This window comes from Chiloscyllium plagiosum, unplaced genomic scaffold (assembly GCF_037043375.1).
Source record: "Chiloscyllium plagiosum isolate Xiang-an unplaced genomic scaffold, Cpla_swu_hap1 HiC_scaffold_3, whole genome shotgun sequence".
NCBI classification, from domain to species: Eukaryota; Metazoa; Chordata; class Chondrichthyes; order Orectolobiformes; family Hemiscylliidae; genus Chiloscyllium; species Chiloscyllium plagiosum.
This window is the reverse complement of record NW_028270141.1, coordinates 61,822,369-61,844,564: the sequence shown is the minus strand read 5'-3', so window position 1 is coordinate 61,844,564 and position 22,196 is coordinate 61,822,369. Positions and strand designations below refer to the sequence as shown.

Sequence of the window (22,196 nt, the reverse complement as noted above, 5' to 3'; positions counted from 1 at the left end):
TTGTTTTCATAGAATCTGTACAGTGTAGAAACAGGCCCTTCAGCCCAACAAATCCACACCGACTCTCTGAAAAGTAACCCACCCGGACCCATTCCCTACATTTTACACCTGAGCAAGATGGGCAATTTAGCATGGCCATTTTAACTAACCTGCACACCTTTGGATTGTGGGAAGAAACCAGAACACCTGAAGGAAACACACGCAGGCACAGGGGGAATGTGCAAACTCCACACAGACAGTCACCTGAGGCTGGAAGTGACCCAAGTCCCTCATGCTGTGAGGCAGCAGTGCTAACCACTGAGCCACCATGCCACCCCAACCATTTTCTGTAGCAGAGAGTTCCACAGGCTCACCACCGTTTGGGTGAAGAAATTTTTTCTCATCTCAGTCCTAAATGGTCTATCCTGTCTTCATCTCAGCCCTAAATGTACACTCTTCACTGTAATCCTGTACTTTAATGTGACAATAAAATCTAAATCTAAATCTGTATCCTTAGACTTTAACTCCTTATTCTGGACTCCCAGGTCATTGGGAATATCCTTCCTGCATTTTCCTTATCTAGTCCTGTCAGAAATATATTGGTTTGTATGCGGTCCCTCTCATTCTTAACTTGAGTGAAAATAGTCCTAACCGATCCTGCATGATGTTTGATCATTTAGTATCAAAGGATTTTGGGTTTAGGAAAGTAGGAATATGGGGAGTTAAACAAAAAAGTGGAGTTGTGGTCAAAGATTAACAATGATCTTTTTAAATGGCAGAAAAGATTTAAAGAGGCATATAGCTTAATCCTGCTTATATTTCTTTTGCCCTTATGTTTAAAATACCCCACAATCATCACCTTACTGATTGTTGATATATTCTGATGTGGTGAGATAGGCACATTAGTCATTTGCACAGAGAGGTAATTATTGTCAATCACTGGCCATGCACCCTGAACTCGGCATGTGTGAAAATCATTGTAAAACGTCCTGATGTGGAGATTCCCAAAGACATCACAGTGCAGATAAGTGGGTTTCTGGCGTTGTTTAAAGTAAAAGCTCTTTTCATATTTGCAGGTGTCTGGCAGGTGTAAATTCTCCTGATTTTCTGCTGGGACACGGGGACGAGGTAGTGAAACTGCCCCTTCCTTGGAGCAATTATGCTGAATCATTAAGTCCTCAATTCCTTGTACAGCAGAATGGTATACTAGGTCACCACGGCAGAACCAAGCAGTTCGTTGGGTACAGAGTGAGTAAGATCGTAAGGCAATACAATAATCCTCATTCAAAGAATCGTCAAGGTGATTTGTGGCAAAAAGATATTCAGAGTTGCATCGAAGAATTCTGCATTTCGACAACACTGTAAATGATATAATGGGTTAAAATCCTTCGTAACAATACAGCAACGTTCAGTTGGGTATGTTAACAAATAATACCATCACAAATACATCGTGACTACTGGTAGAAATCAAAGTTCAGATTATTGGTATACCATGACTAAGGCCAAAAATAACTTAATGTGACAGTAACAGTTGAACGGAAGATAAAATAATAAATAACACCACAAGAACACTATAACTGATAACAAACTCTATATGTACAAAGTGATTGAGTATAAAATCAGTAATAACATCACAGGTACACTGGAACTGAGGGTAAAGTTGTTAATACCATCACAGGTACATTGAGATGAGGACAGAATCATTGCTAAATCCACAGGCACAATGAGACTGAGGGTAAATTCACAAATACACCACAGGTACACAGGAACTGAGGATAAAATCTCTAATAAAATCGGAGGTCATTGAGTCATAGAAATATGCAGCATGGAAACAGACCCTTCGGTCCAACTCATCCATGCCAACCAGATATCCCAACGCAATCTACGCCAACCTGCCAGCACCCAGCCCATATCCCTTCAAACCCTTCCTATTCATCTACCCATCCAAATGCCTTTTAAATGTTGCAATTGTAGTAGCCTTCACCACTTCCTCTGGCAGCTCATTCTATACAAATACCACCTTCTGAGTGAAAAGGTTGCCCCTTAGGTCCCTTTTACATTTTTCCCCTCTCACCCTAAACCTGTTCCCTCTAGTTTAGACTCCCCCAAGTCAGGGAAAAGACTTTGCCTATTTACCCTATCCAAATCCCTCATGATTTTATAAACCTCTACAAGGTCACCCCCTCAGCCTCAGATGCTCCAGGGAAAACTAGCCTGTTCAACCTCTCCCTATAGCTCAAATCCTCCAAGCCTGGCAACATCCTTGTAAATATTTTCTGAACCCTTTCAAGTTTCACAACATCTTTCCGATAGGAAGGAGACCAGAATTGCATGCAATATTCCAACAGCGGCCTAACCGATGTTCTATACAGCCGCAACATGACCTCCCAACTCCTGTACCTAATACTCTGACCAATAAAGGAAAGCATACCTAATGCCTTCTTCACTATCCCATCTACCTGCGACTCAACTTTCAAAGAATAATGAACCTGCACTCCAAGGTCTCTTTGTTCAGCAACACGCCCGAGGACCTTACCATTAAGTGTATAAACCCTGCTCTGATTTGCCTTTCCAAAATGCAGCACGTCACATTTATCTAAATTAAACTCCATCTGCTACTTCTCAGCCCATTGTCCCATCTGATCAAGATTCCGTTGTAATCTCAGGTAACCCTCTTCGCTATCCACTACGCCTCCAATTTTGGTATCATCTGCAAACTTACTAACTATACCTTTTTTGCTCACATCCAAATCATTTATATAAATGACAAAAAGTAGTGGATCCAGCACCAATCCTTGTGGCACTCCACTGGTTACAGGCCTCCAGCCTGAAAAACAACCCTCCACCACCACCCTCTGTCTTCTACTTTGAGCCAGTTCTGTATCTAGTGGGAATGAGGATAAAATCATTATTAAAAACACAGGTACATTGGAACTGAAGTTAAATCATTAATAACACCGCAGGTACAAAGTTAAAAATCACAACACCAGGTTATAGTCCAACAGGTTTAATTGGAAGCACACTAGCTTTCAGAGTGTCGCTCCTTCATCAGATGATAGTGGAGAGCTCAATCCTAACACACAGAATTTATAGCAAACATTTACAGTGTGATGTAACTGAAATTATACATTGAAAAATTGATTGTCTTTCATTTGTTTGAATACCATGATAGTTTCACTTCTTTCATGTGTAAATCACAAAACCTTTTTATAAAAGTTGCATTCTCAGGTTAGCTGTTAACAATGGTGATAGCTAGACAATATGTTGAAGGTGTTAGCCCCCTGTGTTCTCTGTCTATGCCATGATGTTTAGATTGATTCTAATCTAAAAAGTGAGATGATGGAGTTTTACATAAATTCATGCAGTTTTTGAGCAAAGTACAACGTAACCCTGCAAGTACAAATTGACCCCACAAAATATATGTGGGTCTTTGTGTGTGTTTGTCTGGGTTGGGAGTTATGTGTGTGTGTGTAGTGACTGTAGAGTGTCTTAAGTCTGCGAGGGGATGCATGTGAGAGCATGGGAGTGAGTGTGTCTGTAAGGGTGTGTATAGGAGTGTGTGTGTGTGTGTATAGGAGTGCCCGTGTGTGTGTATAGGAGTGCCTATGTGTGTGTGTGTATAGGAGTGTGAGTATGTGTGTATAGGAGTGTGTGTGTGTGTGTGTATAGGAGTGCCAGTGTGTGTGTGTGTGTGTATAGGAGTGTCCGTGTGTGTGTGTGTGTATAGGAGTGTCCGTGTGTGTGTGTGTGTCTGTGTGTGTGTGTGTATATAGGAGTGCCTGTGTGTGTGTGTGTGTGTATATAGGAGTGCCAGTGTGTGTGTGCGTATGTGTGTATAGGAGTGCCCGTGTGTGTGTAAATAGGAGTGCCTGTGTGTGTGTGTATAGGAGTGTCCGTGTGTGTGTGTGTGTATAGGAGTGCCTGTGTGTGTGTGTACGTGTGTGTGTGTGTAAAGGAGTGCGTGTGTGTGTATAGGAGTGCCTGTGTGTGTGTGTGTGTGTTTGTGTGTGTGTGTGTATATAGGAGTGCCTGTGTGTGTGTGTGTATAGGAGTGCCTTTGTCTGTGTGTGTGTGGGGACAGGAGTGCCCGTGTGTGTGTGTGTGGGTATAGGAGTGCCCGTGTGTCTGTGTGTATAGGAGTGCGTGTGTGTGTGTGTGTGTGTGTGTATAGGAGTGCCTGTGTGTGTGTGTGTATAGGAGTGCCTATGTGTGTGTGTGTGTAGGAGTGCCTGTGTGTGTGTGTGTGTAGGAGTGCCTGTGTGTGTGTGTGTGTATATATAGGAGTGCCTGTGTGTGTGTGTGTGTGCGTGTGTGTGTATAGGAGTGCGTGTGTGTGTGTGTATAGGAGTGCCTGTGTGTGTGTGTGTGTGCGTGTGTGTGTATAGGAGTGCGTGTGTGTGTGTGTATAGGAGTGCTTGTGTGTGTGTGTGTGTGTGTATAGGAGTGCCTGTGTGTGTGTATGTGTATAGGAGTGCCCGTGTGTATGTGTGTGTGTGTAAAAGTGTGCCTGGGTGGGTGTGTGTGTGTGTGTGTGTAGGAGTGTGTGTGTATAGGAGTGCCTGTGTGTGTGTATAGGAGTGTGTGTGTGCGTGTGTGTAGGAGTGCCTGTGTGTGTGTATAGGAGTGCCCGAGTGTGTGTGTATGTGTGTGTGTGTATATAGGAGTGCCCGTGTGTGTGTGCATAAGAGTGCCTGTGTGCATAGGAGTGCCTGTGTGTGTGTGTGTGTGTATAGGAGTGCGTGTGTGTGTGTGTATAGGAGTGCTTGTGTGTGTGTGTGTGTGAGTGTGTGTATAGGAGTGCCTGTTTGTGTGTGTGTGTATAGGAGTGTGTGTGCGTGTGTGTAGGAGTGCCTGTGTGTGTGTATAGGAGTGCCCGAGTGTGTGTGTATGTGTGTGTGTGTATATAGGAGTGCCTGTGTGTGTGTGTGTGTGTGCGCATAGGAGTGCCTGTGTGTGTGTGTGTGTATAGGAGTGCCTGTGTGTGTAGGAGTGCCTCTGTGTGTGTGTGTGTATATATAGGAGTGCCTGTGTGTGTGCGTGTGTATATATAGGAGTGCCTGTGTGTGTGTGTGCGCGTGTGTGTGTATAGGAGTGCGTGTGTGTGTGTGTGTGTGTGTATAGGAGTGCCTGTGTCTGTGTGTGTGTATAGGAGTGCCTGTGTGTGTGTGTATGTGTATAGGAGTGCCCGTGTGTATGTGTGTGTGTGTAAAAGTGTGCCTGGGTGGGTGTGTGTGTGTGTGTAGGAGTGTGTGTGTGTGTGTGTGTGTATAGGAGTGCCTGTGTGTGCGCGTGTGTGTAGGAGTGCCTGTGTGTGTGTATAGGAGTGCCCGAGTGTGTGTGTGTGTGTATGTGTGTGTGTGTATATAGGAGTGCCTGTGTGTGTGTGTGTGCATAGGAGTGCCTGTGTGTGTGTGTGTGTGGATAGGAGTGCCTGTGTGTGTGTGTGTGTGTATAGGAGTGCCCGTGTGTATGTGTGTGTGTGTAAAAGAGTGCCTGGGTGTGTGTGTGTGTGTGTGTGTGTGTGTGTATAGGAGTGCCCATGTGTGTGTGTGTGTGTGTATATATAGGAGTTCCTGTGTGTGTGTGTGTGCATGTGTGTGAATAGGAGTGCCCATGTGTGTGTATAGGAGTGCCTGTGTTTGTGTGTGTGTGTGCGTGTGTGTGTATAGGAGTGCCTGTGTGTGTGTGTATATAGGAGTGCCTGTGTGTGTGTGTGTGTGTGTGTGTGTGAATAGGAGTGCCTGTGTGTGTGTGTGTGTGGGTGTGTGTGTATAGGAGTGCCTGTGTGTGTGTGTGTGTGTGTGTATAGGAGTGCCTATGTGTGTGTGTGTGTGTATATATAGGAGTGCCTGTGTGTGTGCGTGTGTACATATAGGAGTGCCTGTGTGTGTGTGTGCGCGTGTGTGTGTATAGGAGTGCGTGTGTGTGTGTGTGTGTGTATAGGAGTGCCTGTGTCTATGTGTGTGTATAGGAGTGCCTGTGTGTGTGTGTATGTGTATAGGAGTGCCCGTGTGTATGTGTGTGTGTGTAAAAGTGTGCCTGGGTGGGTGTGTGTGTGTGTGTGTGTGTGTGTAGGAGTGTGTGTGTATAGGAGTGCCCGAGTGTGTGTGTGTGTGTATGTGTGTGTGTGTATATAGGAATGCCCGTGTGTGTGTGTGTGCATAGGAGTGCCTGTGTGTGTGTGTGTGTGCATAGGAGTGCCTGTGTGTGTGTGTGTGTGTGTGTATAGGAGTGCCCGTGTGTATGTGTGTGTGTGTAAAAGAGTGCCTGGGTGTGTGTGTGTGTGTGTGTGTATAGGAGTGCCCATGTGTGTGTGTGTGTGTGTGTGTGTGTGTGTGTATATAGGAGTGCCTGTGTTTGTGTGTGTGTATAGGAGTGCCTGTGTGTGTGTGTGTGTGTATATAGGAGTTCCTGTGTGTGTGTGTGTGCGTGTGTGTGAATAGGAGTGCCTGTGTGTGTGTGTGTGTGAATAGGAGTGCCTGTGTGTGTGTGTGTGTGTGTATAGGAGTGCCTGTGTGTGTGTGTGTGTGTGTGTATAGGAGTGCCTGTGTGTGTGTGTGTGTATAGGAGTGCCTATGTGTGTGTGTGTGTGTGTGTATAGGAGTGCCTATGTGTGTGTGTGTGTGTGTGTATAGGAGTGCCCGTGTGTATGTGTGTGTGTGTAAAAGAGTGCCTGGGTGTGTGTGTGTGTGTGTGTGTGCGTGTATAAGAGTGTGTGTGTGTATATATATAGGATTGCCAGTGTGTGTGTGTACAGGAGTGTGTGTGTGTGTATAGGAGTGTGTGCGTGTGTATAGGAGTGCCTGTGTGTGTGTATAGGAGTGCCCGTGTGTGTGAGTGTGTATAGGAGTGCCTGTGTGTGTGTGTGTGTGTGTATAGGAGTGCCTGTGTGTGTGTGTGTATAAGAGTGCCTGTGTGTGTGTGTGTATAAGAGTGCCTATGTGTGTGTGTGAATAGGAGTGCCTGTGTGTGTGTGTGTATAGGAGTGCCTGTGTGTGTGTGTGTGTGTGTGTATAGGAGTGCCTGTGTGTGTGTGTATAGGAGTGCCTGTGTGTGTGTGTGTGTGTGTGTATAGGAGTGCCTATGTGTGTGTGTGTGTGTGTGTGTGTGTGTGTATAGGAGTGCCCGTGTGTATGTGTGTGTGTGTAAAAGAGTGCCTGGGTGTGTGTGTGTGTGTGTGTGTATATATAGGATTGCCAGTGTGTGTGTGTACAGGAGTGTGTGTGTGTATATAGGAGTGTGTGCGTGTGTATAGGAGTGTCTGTGTGTGTGTATAGGAGTGCCCTTGTGTGTGAGTGTGTATAGGAGTGCCTGTGTGTGTGTGTGTGTGTGTGTGTGTATAGGAGTGGCTGTGTGTGTGTGTATAGGAGTGGCTGTGTGTGTGTGTATAGGATTGCTTGTGTGTGTGTGTGTAGGAGTGCCTGTGTGTGTGTGTGTGTATATAGGAGTGCGTGTGTGTGTATATAGGGGTGTGTGTGTGTGTATAGGAGTGCCTGTGTGTGTGTGTGTGTGTGAGTATAGGAGTGCCAGTGTGTGTGTGTGTGTGTATAGGAGTGCCAGTGTGTGTGTGTGTATATAGGAGTGCCTGTGTGTGTGTGTGTGTATATAGGAGTGCCAGTGTGTGTGCGTATGTGTGTATAGGAGTGCCCGTGTGTGTGTGTGTAAATAGGAGTGCCTGTGTGTGTGTATATAGGAGTGTCCGTGTGTGTGTGTGTAAAGGAGTGCGTTTGTGTGTATAGGAGTGCCTGTGTGTGTTTGTGTGTGTATATAGGAGTGCCTGTGTGTGTGTGTGCATAGGAGTGCCTTTGTCTGTGTGTGTGTGGGGACAGGAGTGCCTGTGTGTGTGTGTGTGTGTGTGTGTGGGTATAGGAGTGCCCGTGTGTCTGTGTGTATAGGAGTGCCTGTGTGTGTGTATAGGAGTGCTTGTGTGTGTGTGTGTGTGAGTGTGTGTATAGGAGTGCCTATGTGTGTGTGTGTGTAGGAGTGCCTGTGTGTGTGTGTGTGTGTGTGTGTGTGTGTGTGTATATAGGAGTGCCTGTGTGTGTGTGTGTGTGCATAGGAGTGCCTGTGTGTGTGTGTGTGTGTGTGTGTATAGGAGTGCCCGTGTGTATGTGTGTGTGTGTAAAAGAGTGCCTGGGTGTGTGTGTGTGTGTGTGTGGATAGGAGTGCCCATGTGTGTGTGTGTGTGTATAGGAGTGCCTGTGTTTGTGTGTGTGTGTGCGTGTGTGTGTATAGGAGTGCCTGTGTGTGTGTGTGTATATATAGGAGTTCCTGTGTGTGTGTGCGTGTGTGTGAATAGGAGTGCCTGTGTGTGTGTGTGTGTATGCATAGGAGTGCCTGTGTGTGTGTGTATAGGAGTGCCCGTGTGTATGTGTGTGTGTGTAAAAGAGTGCCTGGGTGTGTGTGTGTGTATAGGAGTGCCCATGTGTGTGTGTGTGTGTATATATAGGAGTTCCTGTGTGTGTGTGTGCATGTGTGTGAATAGGAGTGCCCATGTGTGTGTGTGTGTGTGTATAGGAGTGCCTGTGTTTGTGTGTGTGTGTGTATAGGAGTGCCTGTGTGTGTGTGTGTGTGTATAGGAGTTCCTGTGTGTGTGTGTGTGCATGTGTGTGAATAGGAGTGCCTGTGTGTGTGTGTGTGTGTGAATAGGAGTGCCTGTGTGTGCGTGTGTGTGTGTGTGTGTGTGTGTATAGGAGTGCCTATGTGTGTGTGTGTGTGTGTGTGTGTATATATATAGGAGTGCCTGTGTGTGTGCGTGTGTATATATAGGAGTGCCTGTGTGTGTGTGTGCGCGTGTGTGTGTATAGGAGTGCGCGTGTGTGTGTGTGTGTATAGGAGTGCCTGTGTCTGTGTGTGTGTATAGGAGTGCCCGAGTGTGTGTGTGTGTGTATGTGTGTGTGTGTATATAGGAGTGCCCGTGTGTGTGTGTGTGCATAGGAGTGCCTGTGTGTGTGTGCATAGGAGTGCCTGTGTGTGTGTGTGTGTGTGTGTGTGTGTGTGTGTGTATAGGAGTGCCCGTGTGTATGTGTGTGTGTGTAAAAGAGTGCCTGGGTGTGTGTGTGTGTGTATAGGAGTGCCCATGTGTGTGTGTATATAGGAGTGCCTGTGTTTGTGTGTGTGTGCGCGTGTGTGTGTATAGGAGTGCCTGTGTGTGTGTGTGTGTGTGTATATATAGGAGTTCCTGTGTGTGTGTGTGCGCATGTGTGTGAATAGGAGTGCCCATGTGTGTGTGTGTGTGTATATAGGAGTGCCTGTGTTTGTGTGTGTGTGTGCGTGTGTGTGTATAGGAGTGCCTGTGTGTGTGTGTGTGTGTGAATAGGAGTGCCTGTGTGTGTGTGTGTGTGTGTGAATAGGAGTGTGTGTGTGTGTGTGTGTATAGGAGTGCCTGTGTGTGTGTGTGTGTGTGTGTATAGGAGTGCCTGTGTGTGTGTGTGTGTGTATAGGAGTGCCTATGTGTGTGTGTGTGTGTATAGGAGTGCCTGTGTGTGTGTGTGTATAGGAGTGCCTTTGTCTGTGTGTGTGTGGGGACAGGAGTGCCCGTGTGTGTGTGTGTGTGTGTGGGTATAGGAGTGCCCGTGTGTCTGTGTGTATAGGAGTGCCTGTGTGTGTGTGTGTGTGTGTGTGTGTGTGTATAGGAGTGCCTGTGTGTGTGTGTGTGTGAGTGTGTGTATAGGAGTGCCTATGTGTGTGTGTGTGTGTGTGTGTGTGTGTGTGTGTGTAGGAGTGCCTGTGTGTGTGTGTGTGTGTATATATAGGAGTGCCTGTGTGTGCGTGTGTGTATAGGAGTGCCTGTGTGTGTGTGTGTGTATATATATAGGAGTTCCTGTGTGTGTGTGTGTATGTGTGTGAATAGGAGTGCCCATGTGTGTGTGTGTGTGTGTGTATAGGAGTGCCTGTGTTTGTGTGTGTGTGTGTGTGTGTGTGTGTGTGTGTGTGTGTATAGGAGTGCCTGTGTGTGTGTGTGTGTGTATATAGGAGTTCCTGTGTGTGTGTGTGTGTGTGTGAATAGGAGTGCCTGTGTGTGTGTGTGTGTGTGTGTGTGTGTGAATAGGAGTGCCTGTGTGTGTGTGTGTGTGTATAGGAGTGCCTATGTGTGTGTGTGTGTGTGTGTATATATATAGGAGTGCCTGTGTGTGTGCGTGTGTATATATAGGAGTGCCTGTGTGTGTGTGTGCGCGTGTGTGTGTATAGGAGTGTGTGTGTGTGTATAGGAGTGCCTGTGTCTGTGTGTGTGTATAGGAGTGCCTGTGTCTGTGTGTGTGTATAGGAGTGCCTGTGTGTGTGTGTGTATGTGTATAGGAGTGCCCGTGTGGATGTGTGTGTGTGTAAAAGTGTGCCTGGGTGGGGGAGTGTGTGTGTGTGTGTGTGTGTGTGTGTGTAGGAGTGTGTGTGTGTGTGTGTAGGAGTGCCTGTGTGTGTGTATAGGAGTGCCCGAGTGTGTGTGTGTGTGTATGTGTGTGTGTGTGTATATAGGAGTGCCCGTGTGTGTGTGTGTGCATAGGAGTGCCTGTGTGTGTGTGTGTGTGCATAGGAGTGCCTGTGTGTGTGTGTGTGTGTGTGTATAGGAGTGCCCGTGTGTATGTGTGTGTGTGTAAAAGAGTGCCTGGGTGTGTGTGTGTGTGTGTGTATAGGAGTGCCCATGTGTGTGTGTGTGTGTATATAGGAGTGCCTGTGTTTGTGTGTGTGTGTGTGTGTATAGGAGTGCCTGTGTGTGTGTATAGGAGTGTGTGTGTGCGTGTGTGTAGGAGTGCCTGTGTGTGTGTATAGGAGTGCCCGAGTGTGTGTATGTGTGTGTGTGTGTATATAGGAGTGCCCGTGTGTGTGTGCATAAGAGTGCCTGTGTGCATAGGAGTGCCTGTGTGTGTGTGTGTGTGCGTGTGTGTGTATAGGAGTGCGTGTGTGTGTGTGTATAGGAGTGCTTGTGTGTGTGTGTGTGTGAGTGTGTGTATAGGAGTGCCTGTTTGTGTGTGTGTGTATAGGAGTGTGTGTGCGTGTGTGTAGGAGTGCCTGTGTGTGTGTATAGGAGTGCCCGAGTGTGTGTGTATGTGTGTGTGTGTATATAGGAGTGCCTGTGTGTGTGTGTGTGCGCATAGGAGTGCCTGTGTGTGTGTGTGTGTATAGGAGTGCCTGTGTGTGTAGGAGTGCCTCTGTGTGTGTGTGTGTATATATAGGAGTGCCTGTGTGTGTGTGCGTGTGTATATATAGGAGTGCCTGTGTGTGTGTGTGCGCGTGTGTGTGTATAGGAGTGCGTGTGTGTGTGTGTGTGTGTGTATAGGAGTGCCTGTGTCTGTGTGTGTGTATAGGAGTGCCTGTATGTGTGTGTATGTGTATAGGAGTGCCCGTGTGTATGTGTGTGTGTGTAAAAGTGTGCCTGGGTGGGTGTGTGTGTGTGTGTGTGTAGGAGTGTGTGTGTGTGTGTGTATAGGAGTGCCTGTGTGTGCGTGTGTGTAGGAGTGCCTGTGTGTGTGTATAGGAGTGCCCATGTGTGTGTGTGTGTATATATAGGAGTTCCTGTGTGTGTGTGTATGTGTGTGAATAGGAGTGCCCATGTGTGTGTGTGTGTGTGTATAGGAGTGCCTGTGTTTGTGTGTGTGTGTGCGTGTGTGTGTATAGGAGTGCCTGTGTGTGTGTGTATATAGGAGTTCCTGTGTGTGTGTGTGTGTGCATGTGTGTGAATAGGAGTGCCTGTGTGTGTGTGTGAATAGGAGTGCCTGTGTGTGTGTGTGTGTGTGTGTGTATAGGAGTGCCTGTGTGTGTGTATAGGAGTGCCTATGTGTGTGTGTGTGTGTGTATATATAGGAGTGCCTGTGTGTGCGCGTGTGTACATATAGGAGTGCCTGTGTGTGTGTGTGCGCGTGTGTGTGTATAGGAGTGCGTGTGTGTGTGTGTGTGTGTATAGGAGTGCCTGTGTCTATGTGTGTGTATAGGAGTGCCTGTGTGTGTGTGTATGTGTATAGGAGTGCCCGTGTGTATGTGTGTGTGTGTAAAAGTGTGCCTGGGTGGGTGTGTGTGTGTAGGAGTGTGTGTGTGTGTGTGTGTAGGAGTGCCTGTGTGTGTGTATAGGAGTGCCCGAGTGTGTGTGTGTGTGTATATAGGAATGCCCGTGTGTGTGTGTGTGCATAGGAGTGCCTGTGTGTGTGTGTGTGTGCATAGGAGTGCCTGTGTGTGTGTGTGTGTATAGGAGTGCCCGTGTGTATGTGTGTGTGTGTAAAAGAGTGCCTGGGTGTGTGTGTGTGTGTGTGTGTGTATAGGAGTGCCCATGTGTGTGTGTGTGTGTGTGTGTATATAGGAGTGCCTGTGTTTGTGTGTGTGTATAGGAGTGCCTGTGTGTGTGTGTGTGTGTGTATATAGGAGTTCCTGTGTGTGTGTGTGTGCGTGTGTGTGAATAGGAGTGCCTGTGTGTGTGTGTGTGTGAATAGGAGTGCCTGTGTGTGTGTGTGTGTGTATAGGAGTGCCTGTGTGTGTGTGTGTGTGTGTGTGTGTGTGTGTATAGGAGTGCCCGTGTGTATGTGTGTGTGTGTAAAAGAGTGCCTGGGTGTGTGTGTGTGTGTGTGCGTGTATAAGAGTGTGTGTGTGTGTGTATATATAGGATTGCCAGTGTGTGTGTGTAAGAGGAGTGTGTGTGTGTGTATAGGAGTGTGTGCGTGTGTATAGGAGTGCCTGTGTGTGTGTATAGGAGTGCCCGTGTGTGTGAGTGTGTATAGGAGTGCCTGTGTGTGTGTGTGTGTGTGTGTATAGGAGTGCCTGTGTGTGTGTGTGTGTGTGTATAGGAGTGCCTGTGTGTGTGTGTGTGTGAATAGGAGTGCCTGTGTGTGTGTGTGTGTGTGTATAGGAGTGCCTGTGTGTGTGTGTGTGTGTGTGTGTGTGTATAGGAGTGCCCGTGTGTATGTGTGTGTGTGTAAAAGAGTGCCTGGGTGTGTGTGTGTGTGTGTGCGTGTATAAGAGTGTGTGTGTGTGTATATATAGGATTGCCAGTGTGTGTGTGTAAGAGGAGTGTGTGTGTGTGTATAGGAGTGTGTGCGTGTGTATAGGAGTGCCTGTGTGTGTGTATAGGAGTGCCCGTGTGTGTGAGTGTGTATAGGAGTGCCTGTGTGTGTGTGTGTGTGTGTGTATAGGAGTGCCTGTGTGTGTGTGTGTGTGTGTATAGGAGTGCCTGTGTGTGTGTGTGTGTGTGTGTATAGGAGTGCCTATGTGTGTGTGTGTGTGAATAGGAGTGCCTGTGTGTGTGTATAGGAGTGCCTGTGTGTGTGTGTGTGTGTGTATAGGAGTGCCTGTGTGTGTGTGTGTGTGTGTGTGTGTGTATAGGAGTGCCTGTGTGTGTGTGTATAGGAGTGCCTATGTGTGTGTGTGTGTGTGTGTGTGTGTGTGTGTATAGGAGTGCCCGTGTGTGTGTGTGTGTAAAAGAGTGCCTGTGTGTGTGTGTGTGCGTGTGTGTGAATAGGAGTGCCTGTGTGTGTGTGTGTGTGAATAGGAGTGCCTGTGTGTGTGTGTGTGTGTATAGGAGTGCCTGTGTGTGTGTGTGTGTGTGTGTGTGTATAGGAGTGCCCGTGTGTATGTGTGTGTGTGTAAAAGAGTGCCTGGGTGTGTGTGTGTGTGTGTGCGTGTATAAGAGTGTGTGTGTGTGTATATATAGGATTGCCAGTGTGTGTGTGTAAGAGGAGTGTGTGTGTGTGTATAGGAGTGTGTGCGTGTGTATAGGAGTGCCTGTGTGTGTGTATAGGAGTGCCCGTGTGTGTGAGTGTGTATAGGAGTGCCTGTGTGTGTGTGTGTGTGTGTGTATAGGAGTGCCTGTGTGTGTGTGTGTGTGTGTATAGGAGTGCCTGTGTGTGTGTGTGTGTGTGTGTATAGGAGTGCCTATGTGTGTGTGTGTGTGAATAGGAGTGCCTGTGTGTGTGTATAGGAGTGCCTGTGTGTGTGTGTGTGTGTGTGTATAGGAGTGCCTGTGTGTGTGTGTGTGTGTGTGTGTGTATAGGAGTGCCTGTGTGTGTGTGTATAGGAGTGCCTATGTGTGTGTGTGTGTGTGTGTGTGTGTGTGTGTGTGTGTGTGTGTATAGGAGTGCCCGTGTGTGTGTGTGTGTAAAAGAGTGCCTGGGTGTGTGTGTGTGTGTGTGTGCGTGTATAAGAGTGTGTGTGTGTGTATATATAGGATTGCCAGTGTGTGTGTGTACAGGAGTGTGTGTGTGTGTATAGGAGTGTGTGCGTGTGTATAGGAGTGCCTGTGTGTGTGTATAGGAGTGCCCGTGTGTGTGAGTGTGTATAGGAGTGCCTGTGTGTGTGTGTGTGTGTGTGTGTATAGGAGTGGCTGTGTGTGTGTGTAAAAGTGTGCCTGGGTGGGGGAGTGTGTGTGTGTGTGTGTGTGTGTGTGTGTAGGAGTGTGTGTGTGTGTGTGTAGGAGTGCCTGTGTGTGTGTATAGGAGTGCCCGAGTGTGTGTGTGTGTGTATGTGTGTGTGTGTGTATATAGGAGTGCCCGTGTGTGTGTGTGTGCATAGGAGTGCCTGTGTGTGTGTGTGTGTGCATAGGAGTGCCTGTGTGTGTGTGTGTGTGTATAGGAGTGCCCGTGTGTATGTGTGTGTGTGTAAAAGAGTGCCTGGGTGTGTGTGTGTGTGTGTGTATAGGAGTGCCCATGTGTGTGTGTGTATATAGGAGTGCCTGTGTTTGTGTGTGTGTGTGTGTGTATAGGAGTGCCTGTGTGTGTGTATAGGAGTGTGTGTGTGCGTGTGTGTAGGAGTGCCTGTGTGTGTGTATAGGAGTGCCCGAGTGTGTGTATGTGTGTGTGTGTATATAGGAGTGCCCGTGTGTGTGTGCATAAGAGTGCCTGTGTGCATAGGAGTGCCTGTGTGTGTGTGTGTGTGCGTGTGTGTGTATAGGAGTGCGTGTGTGTGTGTGTATAGGAGTGCTTGTGTGTGTGTGTGTGTGAGTGTGTGTATAGGAGTGCCTGTTTGTGTGTGTGTGTATAGGAGTGTGTGTGCGTGTGTGTAGGAGTGCCTGTGTGTGTGTATAGGAGTGCCCGAGTGTGTGTGTATGTGTGTGTGTATATATAGGAGTGCCTGTGTGTGTGTGCGCATAGGAGTGCCTGTGTGTGTGTGTGTGTGTATAGGAGTGCCTGTGTGTGTAGGAGTGCCTCTGTGTGTGTGTGTGTATATATAGGAGTGCCTGTGTGTGTGTGCGTGTGTATATATAGGAGTGCCTGTGTGTGTGTGTGCGCGTGTGTGTGTATAGGAGTGCGTGTGTGTGTGTGTGTGTGTGTATAGGAGTGCCTGTGTCTGTGTGTGTGTATAGGAGTGCCTGTGTGTGTGTGTATGTGTATAGGAGTGCCCGTGTGTATGTGTGTGTGTGTAAAAGTGTGCCTGGGTGGGTGTGTGTGTGTGTGTGTGTAGGAGTGTGTGTGTGTGTGTGTATAGGAGTGCCTGTGTGTGCGTGTGTGTAGGAGTGCCTGTGTGTGTGTATAGGAGTGCCCGAGTGTGTGTGTGTGTGTATGTGTGTGTGTGTATATAGGAGTGCCTGTGTGTGTGTGTGTGTGCATAGGAGTGCCTGTGTGTGTGTGTGTGTGTATAGGAGTGCCCGTGTGTATGTGTGTGTGTGTAAAAGAGTGCCTGGGTGTGTGTGTGTGTGTGTGTATAGGAGTGCCCATGTGTGTGTGTGTGTATATATAGGAGTTCCTGTGTGTGTGTGTATGTGTGTGAATAGGAGTGCCCATGTGTGTGTGTGTGTGTGTATAGGAGTGCCTGTGTTTGTGTGTGTGTGTGCGTGTGTGTGTATAGGAGTGCCTGTGTGTGTGTGTATATAGGAGTTCCTGTGTGTGTGTGTGTGTGCATGTGTGTGAATAGGAGTGCCTGTGTGTGTGTGAATAGGAGTGCCTGTGTGTGTGTGTGTGTGTGTGTGTATAGGAGTGCCTGTGTGTGTGTATAGGAGTGCCTATGTGTGTGTGTGTGTGTGTATATATAGGAGTGCCTGTGTGTGCGCGTGTGTACATATAGGAGTGCCTGTGTGTGTGTGTGCGCGTGTGTGTGTATAGGAGTGCGTGTGTGTGTGTGTGTGTGTATAGGAGTGCCTGTGTCTATGTGTGTGTATAGGAGTGCCTGTGTGTGTGTGTATGTGTATAGGAGTGCCCGTGTGTATGTGTGTGTGTGTAAAAGTGTGCCTGGGTGGGTGTGTGTGTGTAGGAGTGTGTGTGTGTGTGTGTAGGAGTGCCTGTGTGTGTGTATAGGAGTGCCCGAGTGTGTGTGTGTGTGTATATAGGAATGCCCGTGTGTGTGTGTGTGCATAGGAGTGCCTGTGTGTGTGTGTGTGTGCATAGGAGTGCCTGTGTGTGTGTGTGTGTATATAGGAGTGCCCGTGTGTATGTGTGTGTGTGTAAAAGAGTGCCTGGGTGTGTGTGTGTGTGTGTGTGTATAGGAGTGCCCATGTGTGTGTGTGTGCGTGTGTGTGAATAGGAGTGCCTGTGTGTGTGTGTGTGTGAATAGGAGTGCCTGTGTGTGTGTGTGTGTGTGTATAGGAGTGCCTGTGTGTGTGTGTGTGTGTGTGTGTATAGGAGTGCCCGTGTGTATGTGTGTGTGTGTAAAAGAGTGCCTGGGTGTGTGTGTGTGTGTGTGCGTGTATAAGAGTGTGTGTGTGTGTATATATAGGATTGCCAGTGTGTGTGTGTAAGAGGAGTGTGTGTGTGTGTATAGGAGTGTGTGCGTGTGTATAGGAGTGCCTGTGTGTGTGTATAGGAGTGCCCGTGTGTGTGAGTGTGTATAGGAGTGCCTGTGTGTGTGTGTGTGTGTGTGTGTATAGGAGTGCCTGTGTGTGTGTGTGTGTGTGTGTATAGGAGTGCCTGTGTGTGTGTGTGTGTGTGTGTATAGGAGTGCCTATGTGTGTGTGTGTGTGAATAGGAGTGCCTGTGTGTGTGTATAGGAGTGCCAGTGTGTGTGTGTGTGTGTGTGTATAGGAGTGCCTGTGTGTGTGTGTGTGTGTGTGTGTGTATAGGAGTGCCTGTGTGTGTGTGTATAGGAGTGCCTATGTGTGTGTGTGTGTGTGTGTGTGTATAGGAGTGCCCGTGTGTGTGTGTGTGTAAAAGAGTGCCTGGGTGTGTGTGTGTGTGTGTGTGCGTGTATAAGAGTGTGTGTGTGTGTGTATATATAGGATTGCCAGTGTGTGTGTGTACAGGAGTGTGTGTGTGTATAGGAGTGTGTGCGTGTGTATAGGAGTGCCTGTGTGTGTGTATAGGAGTGCCCGTGTGTGTGAGTGTGTATAGGAGTGCCTGTGTGTGTGTGTGTGTGTGTATAGGAGTGGCTGTGTGTGTGTGTATAGGAGTGGCTGTGTGTGTGTGTATAGGATTGCCTGTGTGTGTGTGTGTAGGAGTGCCTGTGTGTGTGTGTGTGTATATAGGAGTGCGTGTGTGTGTATATAGGGGTGTGTGTGTGTGTATAGGAGTGCCTGTGTGTGTGTGTATATGAGTGCCTGTGTGTGTGTGTGTGTGTGTGTGAGTATAGGAGTGCCAGTGTGTGTGTGTGTGTGTGTATAGGAGTGTCCGTGTGTGTGTACGTGTGTGTGTGTATATAGGAGTGCCTGTGTGTGTGTGTGTGTGTATATAGGAGTGCCAGTGTGTGTGCGTATGTGTGTATAGGAGTGCCCGTGTGTGTGTGTGTAAATAGGAGTGCCTGTGTGTGTGTGTATAGGAGTGTCCGTGTGTGTGTGTGTGTATAGGAGTGCCTGTGTGTGTGTGTAAAGGAGTGCGTTTGTGTGTATAGGAGTGCCTGTGTGTGTTTGTATATAGGAGTGCCTGTGTGTGTGTGTGTATAGGAGTGCCTGTGTGTGTGTGTGTATAGGAGTGCCTGTGTGTGTGTGTGTGTGTGTATAGGAGTGCCTGTGTGTGTGTGTGTGTGTGTATAGGAGTGCCTATGTGTGTGTGTGTGTGAATAGGAGTGCCTGTGTGTGTGTGTGTATAGGAGTGCCTGTGTGTGTGTGTGTGTGTGTATAGGAGTGCCTGTGTGTGTGTGTGTGTGTGTATAGGAGTGCCTGTGTGTGTGTGTGTGTGTGTGTGTATAGGAGTGCCTATGTGTGTGTGTGTGTGTGTGTGTGTGTGTGTATAGGAGTGCCCGTGTGTATGTGTGTGTGTGTGTAAAAGAGTGCCTGGGTGTGTGTGTGTGTGTGCGTGTATAAGAGTGTGTGTGTGTGTATATATAGGATTGCCAGTGTGTGTGTGTACAGGAGTGTGTGTGTGTGTATAGGAGTGTGTGCGTGTGTATAGGAGTGCCTGTGTGTGTGTATAGGAGAGCCCGTGTGTGTGAGTGTGTATAGGAGTGCCTGTGTGTGTGTGTGTGTGTGTGTGTATAGGAGTGGCTGTGTGTGTGTGTATAGGAGTGGCTGTGTGTGTGTGTATAGGATTGCCTGTGTGTGTGTGTGTGTGTGTAGGAGTGCCTGTGTGTGTGTGTGTGTATATAGGAGTGCGTGTGTGTGTATGTAGGGGTGTGTGTGTGTGTATAGGAGTGCCTGTGTGTGTGTGTATATGAGTGCCTGTGTGTGTGTGAGTATAGGAGTGCCAGTGTGTGTGTGTGTGTGTATGGGAGTGTCCGTGTGTGTGTGTGTACGTGTGTGTGTGTATATAGGAGTGCCTGTGTGTGTGTGTGTGTATATAGGAGTGCCAGTGTGTGTGCGTATGTGTGTATAGGAGTGCCCGTGTGTGTGTGTGTAAATAGGAGTGCCTGTGTGTGTGTGTATAGGAGTGTCCGTGTGTGTGTGTGTGTGTGTGTGTGTATAGGAGTGCCTATGTGTGTGTGTGTATAGGAGTGCCCGTGTGTATGTGTGTGTGTGTAAAAGAGTGTCTGGGTGTGTGTGTGTGTGTGTGCGTGTATAAGAGTGTGTGTGTGTGTATATATAGGATTGCCAGTGTGTGTGTGTACAGGAGTGTGTGTGTGTGTATAGGAGTGTGTGCGTGTGTCTAGGAGTGCCTGTGTGTGTGTATAGGAGTGCCCGTGTGTGTGAGTGTGTATAGGAGTGCCTGTGTGTGTGTGTGTATAGGAGTGGCTGTGTGTGTGTGTATAGGAGTGGCTGTGTGTGTGTGTATAGGATTGCCTGTGTGTGTGTGTGTAGGAGTGCCTGTGTGTGTGTGTGTGTATATAGGAGTGCGTGTGTGTGTATATAGGGGTGTGTGTGTGTGTATAGGAGTGCCTGTGTGTGTGTGTATATGAGTGCCTGTGTGTGTGTGTGTGTGTGTGTGAGTATAGGAGTGCCAGTGTGTGTGTGTGTGTGTGTATAGGAGTGTCCGTGTGTGTGTGTGTACGTGTGTGTGTGTATATAGGAGTGCCTGTGTGTGTGTGTGTGTGTATATAGGAGTGCCAGTGTGTGTGCGTATGTGTGTATAGGAGTGCCCGTGTGTGTGTGTGTAAATAGGAGTGCCTGTGTGTGTGTGTATAGGAGTGTCCGTGTGTGTGTGTGTGTGTGTGTGTGTGTATAGGAGTGCCTGTGTGTGTGTGTAAAGGAGTGCGTTTGTGTGTATAGGAGTGCCTGTGTGTGTTTGTATATAGGAGTGCCTGTGTGTGTGTGTGTATAGGAGTGCCTGTGTGTGTGTGTTTATAGGAGTGCCTGTGTGTGTGTGTGTGTGTGTATAGGAGTGCCTGTGTGTGTGTGTGTGTGTGTGTGTATAGGAGTGCCTATGTGTGTGTGTGTGTGAATAGGAGTGCCTGTGTGTGTGTGTGTATAGGAGTGCCTGTGTGTGTGTGTGTGTGTGTATAGGAGTGCCTGTGTGTGTGTGTGTGTGTGTATAGGAGTGCCTGTGTGTGTGTGTGTGTATAGGAGTGCCTATGTGTGTGTGTGTGTGTGTGTATAGGAGTGCCCGTGTGTATGTGTGTGTGTGTGTAAAAGAGTGCCTGGGTGTGTGTGTGTGTGTGCGTGTATAAGAGTGTGTGTGTGTGTGTATATATAGGATTGCCAGTGTGTGTGTGTACAGGAGTGTGTGTGTGTGTATAGGAGTGTGTGCGTGTGTATAGGAGTGCCTGTGTGTGTGTATAGGAGTGCCCGTGTGTGTGAGTGTGTATAGGAGTGCCTGTGTGTGTGTGTGTGTGTGTGTGTGTGTATAGGAGTGGCTGTGTGTGTGTGTATAGGATTGCCTGTGTGTGTGTGTGTGTAGGAGTGCCTGTGTGTGTGTGTGTGTATATAGGAGTGCGTGTGTGTGTATGTAGGGGTGTGTGTGTGTGTATAGGAGTGCCTGTGTGTGTGTGTATATGAGTGCCTGTGTGTGTGTGTGTGTGTGTGTGTGAGTATAGGAGTGCCAGTGTGTGTGTGTGTGTGTATAGGAGTGTCCGTGTGTGTGTGTGTACGTGTGTGTGTGTATATAGGAGTGCCTGTGTGTGTATATAGGAGTGCCAGTGTGTGTGCGTATGTGTGTATAGGAGTGCCTGTGTGTGTGTGTATAGGAGTGTCCGTGTGTGTGTGTGTGTGTGTGTGTGTGTGTATAGGAGTGCCCGTGTGTATGTGTGTGTGTGTGTAAAAGAGTGCCTGGGTGTGTGTGTGTGTGTGTGCGTGTATAAGAGTGTGTGTGTGTGTATATATAGGATTGCCAGTGTGTGTGTGTAAGAGGAGTGTGTGTGTGTGTATAGGAGTGTGTGCGTGTGTATAGGAGTGCCTGTGTGTGTGTATAGGAGTGCCCGTGTGTGTGAGTGTGTATAGGAGTGCCTGTGTGTGTGTGTGTGTGTGTGTATAGGAGTGCCTGTGTGTGTGTGTGTGTGTGTATAGGAGTGCCTGTGTGTGTGTGTGTGTGTGTGTATAGGAGTGCCTATGTGTGTGTGTGTGTGAATAGGAGTGCCTGTGTGTGTGTATAGGAGTGCCTGTGTGTGTGTGTGTGTGTGTATAGGAGTGCCTGTGTGTGTGTGTGTGTGTGTGTGTGTATAGGAGTGCCTGTGTGTGTGTGTATAGGAGTGCCTATGTGTGTGTGTGTGTGTGTGTGTGTGTGTGTGTATAGGAGTGCCCGTGTGTGTGTGTGTGTAAAAGAGTGCCTGGGTGTGTGTGTGTGTGTGTGTGCGTGTATAAGAGTGTGTGTGTGTGTATATATAGGATTGCCAGTGTGTGTGTGTACAGGAGTGTGTGTGTGTGTATAGGAGTGTGTGCGTGTGTATAGGAGTGCCTGTGTGTGTGTATAGGAGTGCCCGTGTGTGTGAGTGTGTATAGGAGTGCCTGTGTGTGTGTGTGTGTGTGTATAGGAGTGGCTGTGTGTGTGTGTAAAAGTGTGCCTGGGTGGGGGAGTGTGTGTGTGTGTGTGTGTGTGTGTAGGAGTGTGTGTGTGTGTGTGTGTAGGAGTGCCTGTGTGTGTGTATAGGAGTGCCCGAGTGTGTGTGTGTGTGTATGTGTGTGTGTGTGTATATAGGAGTGCCCGTGTGTGTGTGTGTGCATAGGAGTGCCTGTGTGTGTGTGTGTGTGCATAGGAGTGCCTGTGTGTGTGTGTGTGTGTGTATAGGAGTGCCCGTGTGTATGTGTGTGTGTGTAAAAGAGTGCCTGGGTGTGTGTGTGTGTGTGTGTATAGGAGTGCCCATGTGTGTGTGTGTGTGTATATAGGAGTGCCTGTGTTTGTGTGTGTGTGTGTGTGTATAGGAGTGCCTGTGTGTGTGTATAGGAGTGTGTGTGTGCGTGTGTGTAGGAGTGCCTGTGTGTGTGTATAGGAGTGCCCGAGTGTGTGTATGTGTGTGTGTGTATATAGGAGTGCCCGTGTGTGTGTGCATAAGAGTGCCTGTGTGCATAGGAGTGCCTGTGTGTGTGTGTGTGTGCGTGTGTGTGTATAGGAGTGCGTGTGTGTGTGTGTATAGGAGTGCTTGTGTGTGTGTGTGTGTGAGTGTGTGTATAGGAGTGCCTGTTTGTGTGTGTGTGTATAGGAGTGTGTGTGCGTGTGTGTAGGAGTGCCTGTGTGTGTGTATAGGAGTGCCCGAGTGTGTGTGTATGTGTGTGTGTGTATATAGGAGTGCCTGTGTGTGTGTGTGTGCGCATAGGAGTGCCTGTGTGTGTGTGTGTGTGTATAGGAGTGCCTGTGTGTGTAGGAGTGCCTCTGTGTGTGTGTGTGTATATATAGGAGTGCCTGTGTGTGTGTGCGTGTGTATATATAGGAGTGCCTGTGTGTGTGTGTGCGCGTGTGTGTGTATAGGAGTGCGTGTGTGTGTGTGTGTGTGTGTATAGGAGTGCCTGTGTCTGTGTGTGTGTATAGGAGTGCCTGTGTGTGTGTGTATGTGTATAGGAGTGCCCGTGTGTA

At 48.1% G+C, this 22,196-nt stretch overlaps 1 protein-coding gene across 1 annotated transcript in view; it reads right to left on the bottom strand.

Annotated features, from left to right (window-relative positions):
- Nucleotides 1–22,196, bottom strand: part of LOC122546711 (repulsive guidance molecule A-like) — a 151,644-nt gene that overhangs the window by 10,664 nt on the left and 118,784 nt on the right. The window contains exon 3 of the mRNA XM_087979806.1: nucleotides 839–1,338. Coding sequence (XP_087835932.1) covers nucleotides 839–1,338 — 500 coding nt within the window. The remainder of the gene's footprint in view (nucleotides 1–838; nucleotides 1,339–22,196) is intronic.